The sequence below is a fragment of the Dipodomys ordii genome, unplaced genomic scaffold (assembly GCF_000151885.1).
Source record: "Dipodomys ordii isolate 6190 unplaced genomic scaffold, Dord_2.0 Scaffold143, whole genome shotgun sequence".
NCBI classification, from domain to species: domain Eukaryota; kingdom Metazoa; phylum Chordata; class Mammalia; order Rodentia; family Heteromyidae; genus Dipodomys; species Dipodomys ordii.
Genome location: NW_012267359.1, coordinates 1,350,197 through 1,364,009, shown reverse-complemented (window position 1 = coordinate 1,364,009; position 13,813 = coordinate 1,350,197). Strand labels below are relative to the sequence as shown.

The 13,813-nt window shown below is 34.8% G+C and overlaps 1 protein-coding gene across 5 annotated transcripts in view; it reads right to left on the bottom strand.

Moving 5' to 3' along the window:
* Window positions 1–13,813, bottom strand: part of Zcchc6 (zinc finger, CCHC domain containing 6) — a 71,908-nt gene that overhangs the window by 48,965 nt on the left and 9,130 nt on the right. For all 5 annotated transcript variants that reach the window (XM_013031774.1, XM_013031776.1, XM_013031778.1 and 2 more), the window contains exons 3-10: window positions 13,287–13,468; window positions 12,505–12,621; window positions 11,851–12,028; window positions 8,778–8,866; window positions 4,753–4,804; window positions 3,190–3,259; window positions 2,690–2,816; window positions 716–835 (exon numbers count right to left, since the gene is read on the bottom strand). In XM_013031774.1, the coding sequence (XP_012887228.1) occupies window positions 716–835; window positions 2,690–2,816; window positions 3,190–3,259; window positions 4,753–4,804; window positions 8,778–8,866; window positions 11,851–12,028; window positions 12,505–12,621; window positions 13,287–13,468 (935 nt within the window). The remainder of the gene's footprint in view (window positions 1–715; window positions 836–2,689; window positions 2,817–3,189; window positions 3,260–4,752; window positions 4,805–8,777; window positions 8,867–11,850; window positions 12,029–12,504; window positions 12,622–13,286; window positions 13,469–13,813) is intronic.

The following is a 13,813-nucleotide window of genomic DNA, read 5'->3' as shown; positions in this document are numbered from 1 at the left end:
ATCTTACTTGAACAAATCAACTCAACTTTAATTTATCTAGAATTAACAGTAGTTTTCTATGCTGAAGTATAATTCATCTTAAAGATAGTATCAAATTATTGCCCACGAAGCAAATATTTATGTCTATATCTTCCAGAATAAATTATAATCTCTGTCTTGTTTTTACTTATTATGGGACATAAAAAGTAAATAAACAGATATACAAAGTGCTGTGGTCTTAGCTTTTTACAAGGCTGAGGCAGAGAAATCACTTGAGCACATGAATTTGAGGCATCAAAGGCAATATAGTTTGCCTGTTCAATAATTAATAATTTACGGTGAATCAAATGATTCCTTCATTCTAAAGACATAAACATTTAGCTATCAAATTAGAAAGCTTAAACAAAGAATAACTCAATAAATTTAAGACAAGTTCAGTCTTTTGTCTGAACCCCCTCAAGTCCACAGAAGACTATATCACAGAAAGTTACTTTCTCCCTAATGAGGTATAAGGCAGCATCTTGTAATTAAAATATTAATATTTCAGCAATGAAAAATTTGAATATTTATGCCAGTAATATAAATAAATCTATTTTAGTTCTATTCAAGTTTTTAAATTTTGTGATTATGCACAAACATCTGTAATAAAATCTATAGATAAAATAAAATCTACACACCTAAGAGTAGATCTATAATAAAATCACTTATCAAATATATAAGGAAAGATGTTTCATACCCATGATCCTAGATATACTGGCAAAAGAGGTTCTTTCCTTTGTTGAAGGAAAAAAATGACCATCAAGGCAAATACATATGGTGGAAGGCCTCCTTCTTCTGGTTGGTCTATACTGCAAAGCTAGAAATGAGACAAAAGAACATCAGTATTCTTTTTGTAGCAAATTGAACAATTTGTCCCAAATCTGAAACATGAAGTTATAGATGGCTGTAGTAAGTCTGATGTCATCCTGGGATATAATGACCCTATCTCAGGTAGAAGAGAGAGAGAGAGAGAGAGAGAGAGAGAGAGAGAGAGAGAGAGAGAGAGGCTATAAAGTGTATTATAAAAGCTTTACTGATTAAGATATGAGTATCAAAAGACAGTAATAGTTCTTGATTCTTCTAAACAAAACAGCATGATTGGAGGCTATAAATCAGAATGCTTGGCTAACTTGGGACCTGGGTAGCATTCCCATCGCTGTCCTCAACCACAGCAGTGTAACAAAATAAACAACTATAAAAGTTCCTTAAAGTTTTGCAACAAACACACATTGTGATTTTGAATGACAGTTTTAGTTTCAAATACATAATCTTGTTGACAGAACTTATTTGGGGAAGGCCCTAAAGTATTGTTTGCTATTTGGTTTTTAAAAATATCTATAATAAATCCACTCAATTGGTTAAAACATACAGTTAACTTCAAAATAATCCTGAAAATTATGAATTGGTTCATCATAAGCCAAATTTTTTTTTCACTGTAAGTCATTTTACAGCCATGCAAATGTACCATTTGGTATGAAGGAATTTAGACAGAATGTGAGCAAATTCATGTTATGGAAACATGTATGGTCCATCTAGTGATAAAGGAAAGGGTTTTCAATTTAACCAATATTTTTTGTTAGTCTTTCAGTGTTGACGATTAGATCTAGAGCTTAGGCACATACTAGAAGAATTCTATACCACTGAACTGAGAGTTTTCAATGAATGGCATATTGTAGGGCTGAGGGTATGACTCAACTTTCTCAGCATGCATGAGATCATGGTTCTAGGTTCAACCACCAGTACTACAAAACAACAATCAACAAACTGGGGAATAATTCACTTAGTTAAGAGTCAACAAACTGGGGAATAATTCATTTAGTTAAGAGTGGAGCATCTTCTACTCACCCTGAAAACTTTTATATCTATTGATATTACTATATCATAATCAATAAAGCTTTTATAAGGTACTTTACAGAGTCTCTTTCTCTCTTTTTTCTGAGACAGAGTCATTGTATTGCAGGTTGGCATCAAATTCACTATAGCCAAGGCTAAATCCGCCTGCTTTCAAAGTTCTGGATTATGGACATGCACTACCATGTCTAGCTAATTTCATAATCAGATATGGACTTATATTTTGGAGTAATAGTAAATGCTCTTAAGATTTACTGGAGCATTTTAACTGGGATAGCTTAAAACTTTATGGAAATGAAAGTAAGGCCAGACAATATCTTTCTTTTTTTTCCGAGTCTCTTAGTAATATTGTTGGGAAATATGTGAGAAGTTCTATTTCAAACGTCATGTATTTAACATATACTTTGGAAATTACTGGGTGACATCCTTTGGGATATGACCCAAAATTGATTTTTTTTTCTTTTTCTTTTTGGTGTGAGGGAGAGGGGTTGGCACTGGCACTTAAATTCAGAACCTACTGCTAGCTCAGCCTTGTACCTCATAGCTAGCACTCTACCACTTAAGCCATGTCGCCCCCAGTTCTTCAAAACTTATTCTTAGTAAGTATTTTAAAAATGTTTTATCTTTTGTGTTACAGTGAAACAGAAAGCCTGAATTCTTTTGTATTTGTTAGTTACTAACCAATATTCACATGCTTTTTTACTAGATGCCTATAAATAGGCATCATATCATACAAAATTATATTAACCTAGTAATAATAAAAGCATAGTAGTTATGCACACCCAGAATGTATTCATACATAAAAAGAACTCAAACCTACCTTTGCCCAGTATCTAAAGGCAATAACCAAAGGAAGTAACTTTGGTTCCAGTTTTCTAAGCGTAGTTAGGTGCTTTGTTGTCAAACAAGCATTTTCATTTCCTGCACTCACTTTACAAAGAAGACCACTGGTAGGGGTAAGGATAAAGATGGAAAACAAAAAAAGGAAGAAAAAGGTGTTACATAGGTATTATAGCAACAAATAGAAAAATTACACTGACAATAAATACCTTTCCAGTTTTTTCACTTAAATTCAAATGAAAGCATAACTTGTCTCATGTTTGTAAAAGTTTTTTGATTTCCTTTTAACTATTTTTATCCTTTTTAAAATAAAAGATATCCTCCATATTGCAGAAAACCATAAGGAAAAATGTTTGCAGAACTTATAAGAGACAACCATATTAACAGCTTACAGTTTTAGAAGCTGGATGTTAAGGTTTAGCAAAGTACCTGTGCTTTTTACAAATTGATAGTTAATAAACAATTAAAAGAAACTAAGACCTTTGCTTTTCTCTGCATACCACCACAGGCACTCTAGCATGGAAATCTGCATCAACATCAATAAAGCAGTCTGAGGAAAGAAGAGAAAAATATTAAATAGGTTAATTAAAGCTTTGTTTATAGCTGAGCTACACATGAAGTATGAGTGCCTGTTGTAGCTTATCTGTTCAGCCTTTTGGAAGAACACTACTAAAAGTGTTTAAAGCCAGCCTAAGTTATATAACACCCTGCCTCCACACTAAAAAAAAATGTAAATGTATTAATTTAAAATCCTTATTTTGCAAAGCTAATGTCTGATTAAAAATGACTACATCAGCCAGATGCCAGTGATTCACTCTTAGAAACCTAGCTACTCAAGGAGGCTGAGGTCAGAATATCAGAGTTCAAACACACACAAAGTTCACAAGACTTTAGAAAAAGTCCACAAGACTCCATCATCTAAATAACCATATAAAAGCAGAACTGGGTGCATGGCTAAAGTGGCAAAGCATAGGCTGAACAAGTGAAATGCCCTAAGGTCAAATCCCAGTATCAGTACAAACAGAAAAGAAAATGAAAAAAAAAGTGACTACATTATTGGATTGCAATAATTAAATGTTATGTGGATAATGTAATTAAAATATGAAGATCTAGAACCAAAACGGATACCAAAACTACTAGAATGATTAGTGTTGAAATATGTGTAGACTGATATATAAGACAAAATGCTTAAATGTTTTACTCAACCAAAAAGGACAGTAATGCCTAATTTAAGAGATGAGACAGTCTGATGAGGCAAAAAGAAAATCTCATTCAGACTGGAGCTGGAAAGTATATTGGACAAAACAGTCGATAGATCATCCATGAGAATTTCTTGATAGTTCATTAATCAGGTTTGGGTCACACCTATTTACCATTTGTAATGTACTGATTTAGACCACTGAAAAAAGCAGATTATCTTTTAGCTTTAACCTTAAAGAGTAATTCCATACACTGGATTTCTTACATTCTGGGACTAGGTATTCTTTATAAACCATCAAGCTAAAAGCTTGATTCTTTATATTACTCAGGTATTCTTTTTTTTCTTCTTCCTCTTTTTTCTTTGGGGGGAAGGGGTCCGTCGTGGAGCCTGAACTCTGGGCCTGGGTGCTGTCCCTCAGCTCTTCAGCTCAAGGCTAGCGCTCTACCACTTGAGCACCACTTCTGGCCTTTTCTTTTTATGTGGTGCCGAGGAATCGAACCTAGGGCCTCATGCATCCAAGGCAAGCACTCTACCACTGAGCCATCTTCCCAGCCCTACTCAGGTATTCTTTATATTACCATCAATCTAAAAGTTTGCTTTGAAATGATTACTCAAGAATAATTCATAGAACTATTACTTAATAACTAGTCAACTAGTGATAACTAGTTTATTCATAGAAGTAGTTAAGAAGATAATCTATTGATAATTCATTGCATTTGCCTTGAATATTACCTATAAAAACAAATTTTAAAACATGTCTAATTTTCAGATTTTAATAATAAGATAATTTAGAGACAAGAAAAAATCTTTAATAGCAAAGTATGCAAAGAATTTAGCCTTACCACTATTCTTTAAACATTCTTGTACAAGTAAGAGGACATCTGGTTGAGACATCTAGGAAATAAATGAATGAATACATGAAATAACCCCTAAATATTTTGATTTTGCTGGTATAATATACAGCCAGAAGCTACTCAAATGGCTTTTCAAATTAGAAATACATGTTGCTACTACAGTAATGAAATGAATCATTATGCTGTATGTATACAATATTCAAAAGAAGACAGATGAGCATCAAATGAGTGTGAATGTAGGCAAGAGACCCACCTCATAATTTACTCCTGATGAGTTAATTCTCCAGGTTGGTATCTCTCAACAAATCTAAAAGTGGAAGTTTTCACATTGCTAATAATATTACCTCTCACTCTGCAAGGCTATTGTAATTGCTAACTTAATGGTCTAACTGCATTATTTCTTCAGTTTTTCTCCAATCCTCGTTCCACAATGGGATCAAAATCATTTAAAATTTTAGACTGGACCCTTAAAACTCTCAATGACTTACTACCTTAGCCAAAGTAAAATTCTTAGCATAATCTGTAAAATCTTGCATGTTGAACCCAGGCCTACTTTTCCAGTCTAATTTACTTAAATGTTTACCCTTCAAAGAGGCCTTCATGACTGCTAAATCTCAGACCAGAACTTGCTTTCTGCCATATGGAACTTCTTTTTCAGGTATAGCTCTCCTTATAATTAATAAGTGTGGCAATGCTGGCTCCAGCTTTCTGGCAGCCATGCTTTTCTGCTGCCTTCTTCTGACTGGAGGTTGGTAATCTTGCAAACACAATTGGAGTAAACACCAGCCAGCTGCAGCCTTTAGCTACCCAGACTCAAGCCTGAAATCCTAGCTACTCAAGAGGCTGAGATATAAGCCAGCCTATGCAGACAAATCTGAAAGATTCTTATCTTCAATTAACCAGAAAAAAAAGCCAGAAATGGAGATTTGCTGCACAACTCTTTTCCCTTGCTGAAAGAAAATGATACTCTGAATGTGCAATGTCCTATGAAATACCACAATATCAAAATAGATGCTAACAGCCGACCTTCTCAAAGTGTCTTTGATGATCTGCTCATCTTACACTTGCTCAATTTTTGAATGTGAACACATACTTTCTCTCCTGGGTTCAGATAGTTGTAGACTTGGTCTAATTTGGGGACTCTAAGGAATAGTCTTCATTCTGTGTGTGCTGTTTTTTTTTTTTTTTGGCTGGTTCTGGGGCTTGAATTCAGGGCCTGCATGCTGTCCTTGGGCTCCTTTTGCTTAAGGCTAGCATTCTACCACTTGATCCACAGTGCCACTTCTGGCTTTTTCTGTGATTAATTGGAGATAAGAGTCTCACAGACTTTCCTACTCAGGCTGGCTTTGAATCACCATCCTCAGATCTCAGCCTCCAGAGTACTAGGATTACAGGAATGAGCTACCAGCTCCTGCTTGTGTATACTACTTCTAAACTTGGTTTCCTTGATTAAAAAAATGTTGAGAAGACCAGTGAAGATGTTTATAATACTTTAAGATCTATTCAGAAAAAAAGTAAACAGATGATAAAAGCTGCTAGTTAGCTTGGCTTCTTGAACAAGTTGAAAGATAACCAAATTATCTGAGAAACAGGTCATGCAGGATTTTTCATACTGATTTTTCTTTTGTTTTGAGAAAGTATATCTTTGTGTAACCCAGGCTTTTCTTCTTCAAATTCTCTATCTTCCTAATTTAGCTGGGATTATAGGTTGGTACCACCACACATAGCTCACATTGTTTTATACATAAATTATCAGTTAACTTTGTCTACTTTTAACTACTTAAGCAATATGAATTTCAGTCCTGGAATATATATGTGAATATGTAAGTGTATATATATACACACACATACCTAATATGGAAGATGTATATTAAAAGACATAGTATGATCTTCCCACTTCATTCTTCATCTTCCCAACTGTAACTGATTTTCATTTCTTATATGTACTTCTAGAGTTACTTTATGAGTAACCAAACAAATACAAATAAAAGTTTTTGGGCTGGTAATGTGGCTTAGTGGGAGAGTGCTTGCCTACCGTGCATGAAGCCCTGGGTTCAATTTCTTAGTACCACATAAACAGAAAAAGCCAGAAGTGCTCAAGTGGCTCAAGTGCTAGCCTTGAGCAAAAGAAGCTCAGGGACAGCACTTGGGCTCTTAGTTCAAGCCCCAGGATTGGCAAAAGAAAAGAAAAGTTTCTTAGTCTTTCTCTCTTTGCAAAAAAAGAAAATGACAAAAAAATAAGCATTGTAAACACTTCATCTTTTTGAAGTTAAATACTTCTTGGACATCTTTCCATTAAATCACTGTTCTTTACCACAGGAAGAAAAAGGGAATAGAGCATGATTATAAAAATAAATAATCTTGGGGGCTGGGAAGGTGGCTCAGTGGTAGAGCACTTGCCTTGCATGCATGAGGCCCTGGGTTCGATTCCTCAGCACCACATAAGCAGAAAAAAAAAGCCGGAAGTGGCGCTGTGGCTCAAGTGGTAGAGCGCTAGCCTTGAGCTGAAGAGCTGAGGGACAGCGTCCAGGCCCAGAGTTCAGGCCCCACGACCGGACCCCCCCCAAAAAAAAATTTATGGGAGTCATAAATTATTTTTGCTGTTTTGAAATTTTTTTGAATCAGATTAGTAAAAATATTTGACCTGAACAGAGTTTTTTTTTTCTCTTTTGATGGTTTTTGGTTGCTAGTTTATATGTCTTTGGGAGTATAAGGGGAGGCACAGAAATGGAGGAACAAAGGGTGAACAAATGCAGCAATGGTACTCACTGGACACTATGTTAAAAATGAACTTTACAACTTATGGGTGGGGGGATGAGAGGGAAGGGGTGACAAGTGTCCAAAAAAAAAAATATACTCTTTACCTGACTTACGTAACTGTAACCCCTCTGTATATCACCATTATAATAACAATAAAACTTTGTTTAAAGAAAAAGAAAAAATTTCATAAAACTATTTGTAAAAAGAAGCCAATAAATGAATATACCCTATATTCATCAAAAAATTTAATGTCTTGTAAAAAATAATGATGACATGGAAAACTTATCTTCTTTACTAGCTATGAGAGTTCTGTCAAAGAGGAGCTATATCCAATAGAGTACCTACCATGCAACAAGGATTTAGTAAACATTTGTTAAATGAATGAATGGTTCAAAATTAAAACAACTGCTATGGTTGGTAAATCATTGATCTGAATTTAAAATTAGAATAATAAAGAAACTGGGCTGAAGGTGTAGCTCAAGCGATAATGAGCTTACCTAGCAAGTATGAGGCTGAGTTCAAGCATTAATACAGCCAAAGGATAAAAAATAATCAGAGTAAAAAATTACTGAATGGCTGATCAGGTAGCTACAGCAGTCAGGTATAGTAGGGAATTACATGCTATGAAACAGACATTTTGGGGTGGAACTTTGGAATCTGCATTTTCACAAGTAGCTAAAATGACTGTGGAAACCACCAGTGGGTAAATGGACAAACATACTTAAGTTCTTTGAGTTTTAAAATTCTGACTCATCCATATCTTTCTGAATGATGTGTAAGACAGAAATCCTGGCTAGGTATAGCTATTTAAAAGCATAATGATTAGTGTTCCCTTTGGAAGCACTTACTAAACTGGGAATAATAAGAGAAAATCAGCATGGCTTGTATGCAAGAATGACATTTCAATTTGTAAAGCATTCCTTATGTAAAATAAAAGCACATTAATTCGACTGGATGTAGTGGTACATGCTTACAATCCCAGCAGAGACAAGAGGTTCCCTATCCAAGGTCAGCTTCAGGAAAAAAGCAAGACACTATTTGAAAAACAACAAAAGCATAAAAAGAATTGGGGATGTAGCTTAAGATGAGAGTGTGTCTCTAGAATCAAAAGGCTTTTAATTCAAAGCCTAGAATTACCAAAAAGGAAAAGCATAAGTATTCTTATTAAACATGGTATATAAAAGAGGAAACTCAAGAGCTAATTACACTTTTAAATCATAAATATCTACAAATCTATACTGTTTTATACTTACAGTAGCTGGAAATTCAATGTCAATGTTGACATCTGAATTTTTGAAACCCAGTCGGCTACAGGAAGACCCATATAATCTGAGAGAACAATCTAAAAATAAATATATACAAATCATAAAGTAAAATTTCTCAGAAGATATAATAAAACACTTCTCTTACAGAAATAGGATCAAGGGAAAACTACATACACAGCAAAACTGTATGAAAGGTAGCTATTGCTACTCCTTCAATTTTATGTAACGGAGAAGGCTGTACTACTAATAATAGTCAAGCTTGTCAAGTCAGTTATAAAACATGTTAAGTATTTCTATATTATTATGCTCACATTTTTTTGCAGAACACTCAAGTGGTAGTCATTTTGGAGGGAAACATGAAAGTTAAGCCAAACCTGGTGGTGCATGAGTGTAATCTTAGCACTAGTGAGGCTAAGATAGGAGGATCCAGAGTTCAAGGCCAGCCTGGGCTACAAAATGAATTTAAAGTCAGTCTAGACTATAGAGCAAACCACAGCCTCACAAACAACAAAAAAAAGGCAAGTTGACAATTTATACAACTATTGCAACAATCAATTTTTAGAAAGCACACATAGGTATCGCTTATACTAAAGAATATGTCTCAGTAACTAGTAATAAAAATTACCTTTCAACATAAAGTTAACTTTAAAATAAATATTTTTGAGACAGGATATTGTTGTGTACTTCAGGCTGGCCTCAAACTACTTCTGAGTAGTTTGAGTAGTAATTAAAGATGATTGCCACCATACCTTGTAAAGTTGATTTTAAAATATGAACAACTCGATTGTAAATAACATCCCCTTTGCAAAAATAATTATGATATAACTAATTTAACTTAACATGGTAGGGAGTAGGAATCTCCTCTTCAATAAATGATATATGTACATATATTTATCAATATAGTATTTCTATATAGCATTGCCAATGATCTACATTTATTATTATTATATTATTTTTGTTGGTTGTGGTGGTTGATCTCTGGGCCTGGGCTATCCCTGAGCTCTTCAGCTCAAGGCTAGCACTCTACCACTTGAGCCAAAGTGCCACTTCAGGTTTTCTGGTGGTTAATTGGAGATAAGTCTCATGGACTTTCCTGCCGGGGCTGCCTTGAACCACAGTCCTCAGATCTCAGGCTCCTGAGTAGCTAGGATTACAGATGTGAGCCACTGGCGCCCAGCTTGGTTTACTATTATTATATCAAAATAACTTTTCTCATCAGGGGAAGCAACAGATTTAAGATTTGCTGATTCATATGATTTATTTAGGTTAAAAAGATGCTTTGGATCTCTTTTTTTTTCTAATAAAGAAATAATATTTCTGCCCTCATATGTGTGTGTATGTATACATACATATATATATTTATATATATAAAACGAATGCTATATCCATGATCTTTCAAGAATTATAAGGTGATACTTTAAAGTAAATTGTATCAACCCAGACTAAATCAAAATGATGAAAAGTTTTCTAAAACTGTTGTCCATGGCTCCCTAGATACTTCTTTTTTTGTTTTGTTTTGGGTCCGGTTGTGGGGCCTGAATTCTGGGCCTGGGCGCTGTCCCTCAGCTCAAGGCTAGCGCTTTACCACTTGAGCCACAGTGCCACTTCCGGCTTTTTTCTTTTTGCTTATGTGGTACTGAGGAATCGAACCCAGTGCCTCAGGCATGCAAGGCAAGCACTCTACCACTGAGCCACCTTCCCAGCCCTCCCTAGATACTTCTGATGCACAGTATCAGGCTAAGTTATTACCATTATTTACCTAGATAGCAATGGCCAATGGGTTTTAGGTGAAGTTGGCTGCTGTCCAGGTCTAACAACTGTTGTGTAAGGTACTAACTACATTTGATCTTAACTGTCTTTTAGTGTAGCTTTAATTTTATTTTGTGTAATGATACCCATCTAAACTGTATCTCTCATATCCACATCAAAATGTACTACTAAACTAGCTTGTAATTCATACAAGAAGAAAGTAATATCAGATAAATATTATGATGTGGTTTAGGGAATAAATTACAACAGAAATGGCAAATACATGGATAAGTCCCAGTGGTTGCTGACTATTAAAAACAACTTATAAATTAGATACAGCAACCAACTATAGTAGCAGCAAGGTTTACAGCAGAAAGCAGGTTATATGGAGCCCAGGTAATTATAGTCCTTTGTTAGAGGAGTATGTGTTCAGGAGTAAAATTATAAAAACTGATCAATACTAACTGTAACAATAATCATAATGAGGTCTGTAATTTTGTAGTAAAAAGTATTTCTGAAATTTTATCTCAATTACCAAAAATTTATTTGATGCCTACTATAGTTCTTTTATATATTAAACAAATCTGCTGGTGAAGACACTCAGTGATATAAGCTCTAGCTCTGTGCTGGGAGAATCTGTGATCACCACACCATGGACAATAAATGTGGGAAATCACTAACTGGACTTCAAGGATTCTGTCCTAGGGAGGCACACCATTTATCATCATACCCAGTTGATCAAAGTGTGCCACAGAAAAATTCAAACGGCCATAGAAATTTATTATATACATATGTGTCATATATATGTGTATATAAAATACACACATATATTTGGGCAATAGCAAAGTCTAAACTCAGAGCTTCACATCATCTTTTTCTTTTTTTGGTTTTGCTTTTTCAGAGTTTTGTTTTATTTCACTTCATTTTATTTCAATTTTTGGCCCACCAACTTCATACCAAAGATCTAAGTTCAAAATAATCAGAAGACACACATAAATTGGAAAATAAATTTGCCAGTATATGAAAGGCATTCCAAATTACATACAATTTTTTTTCAGAGTTCAATGTAGGTATGAAATTCTTTTAAGTCTATTCAAATAAAACATGTTTTACACATGTAACTGGAAAATAACTCCAGAATACTTCTCTTTATGTAATTAAAAGATACTGTGCCAATTTCAGTAGGCAGAAAGGTAACAACACACACACATACACACAGAGTCTTACAGCCACAGTACCCCAACAAATTTTTGTTTAGTGAATGCTATTTGAAATAAGACATACTTTAAGAGGAAAGAAATCTACACAATACCTGGTAATTTATGGTGGAATACCCTTCCCATCGTACTTTTAATCTCTATCCTCTGTTCCAAGTTCTCATTGTGTAACCCAAACTCCTGCACCACTTTTTCAATGGCAATGCCAACTGAATTTATCTGGGAGGGTGTTGGTGGGGGTAACGTAGTAAGCAACTCTTCCTCTTGTTTTTCCTTTTAAGACAAATGTTAAGATTAAAAAATGACTTCAAACATAGTTTTAGATTCTATCTTTCAGTAAGACAATACCCTACAAAATGTTAGTACACTTTTCTTGGCCTGTCTTAGCTCTATTAAATTTTCATCCTATCAAACACACACACCGTATGCACTGAATAGCAACGGTAGAGAGTAGGCAGGAACATGGATACAGCAGAAGAAAAGAACACTAAAATAGAAATGATAAACTGATTCTTTGCTTTGCCATGGACACAAAGACATTTACTCAGGTCCAAGAAATTGCTTTCTACATACAACCTAGAACTATACTTAAGGAAATTTACTAGACTGTCCAGCAAACTTAATTGACCAGTAGAATTTTGGCTAAAAGAAAGCAATAAAATATTAAAGTTATTAATATATCTCTATAGAAGAGACCTATAAAGGTAACAGATAGGTAAAAACATTTGCTTGGGTCACATCAAACTCACCTTAATATTCTTCTTATGCCTCTTCTCTTTGATATGCTTATGGGCAAATGCAATGGATTCAATCAAAACATCACAGAGCTTACAGGTGTACTTTGCTGTAGGGCAATTCCGTGGTCGCTACAGTTTGAAAATATTGATAAAGAGATATATCTCCAAACATACAAAATTAGTCAGAAAAAAAAAAGATTTTCCCTTTACTTTTAAAAGTGTTATTTCAATACTGTCTTGGGCCATTACTATCCTAACATTTTTATTTTATTTTTTTGTATGTTTTTTATTGTAAAAATACTGTACAGAGGGGTTACAGTTACATGAGCAAGGTAATGAGTACATTTCCTATCTAGCATTATTGCCTCCTCCTTTGTTTTTCCCCTACCATCCCTTCCCTCCCACCTCTACAACTACCTGTCACCCCCAAAGTTGTAAAGTTCGTTTTCAACATAGTGTCTTGTGCATCTCATTGTTACAATGGGTCAACCTGTATCCCTATTTAAGCATTTTGTTTTTTCCCTTCCCCTCCCTGCATTAGAGAAGTGTATATACAAGATGCAGGGCACCGACATCAAATACAATGAAAACAGGGGTTATAACATGGGGGACAGTCATTTTTATTTAAGCATAATAGCAATTTTTACTATTAAATCATAAAAACTTTCAACTTGTAGTACTTAAACATTGATAACAAAAATGAATACTCCATTCACTAAGGCAGGCATTTCCAATTATTACCATAGTTTGAAAACCTGGATTTTAACTAGCAAATGTATGCATGAAGATGTTACCCTTTTCAGCCTGTCAATGCAGTCCCTCTTTAATCGTTCCTCAGCTTGCTGTAAGCCTAGTAGCTCCTTTGTTGAAAGTACAGACTCGTCAATCACAGGACCTTCCAACTCTCCATCCTGCTCATTTTCCTCATTTCTAGTCCTCCGTGGCTTCCTAGGTCTGGGCCGCTGCTTCTTGTTTTCTTAAGTTAGGGAAAAATATTGTTGACAAACACTGAATATCACTACTGAATAAAAAACAGAACTTACATATTTATTAAAGCACATGATAAAATAAATGACTTCTGACCACACAACAAAAGGGCAAGTGGCTCTCCATGGATAAAGGCTTGAAAATTCCATAAGCACATTATCCGGATATAGCAATTCACAGAAAACATCTTACTTAAAAAGAATTCTACCTTGATAATACAATTTGATTTCAAGTCTTTTTTTTTTCTTTTTGCTTATGTGGTGCTGAGGAATCGAACCCAGGGCCTCAGGCATGCAAGGCAAGTGCTCTACCACTGAGCCACCTTCCCAGCCCA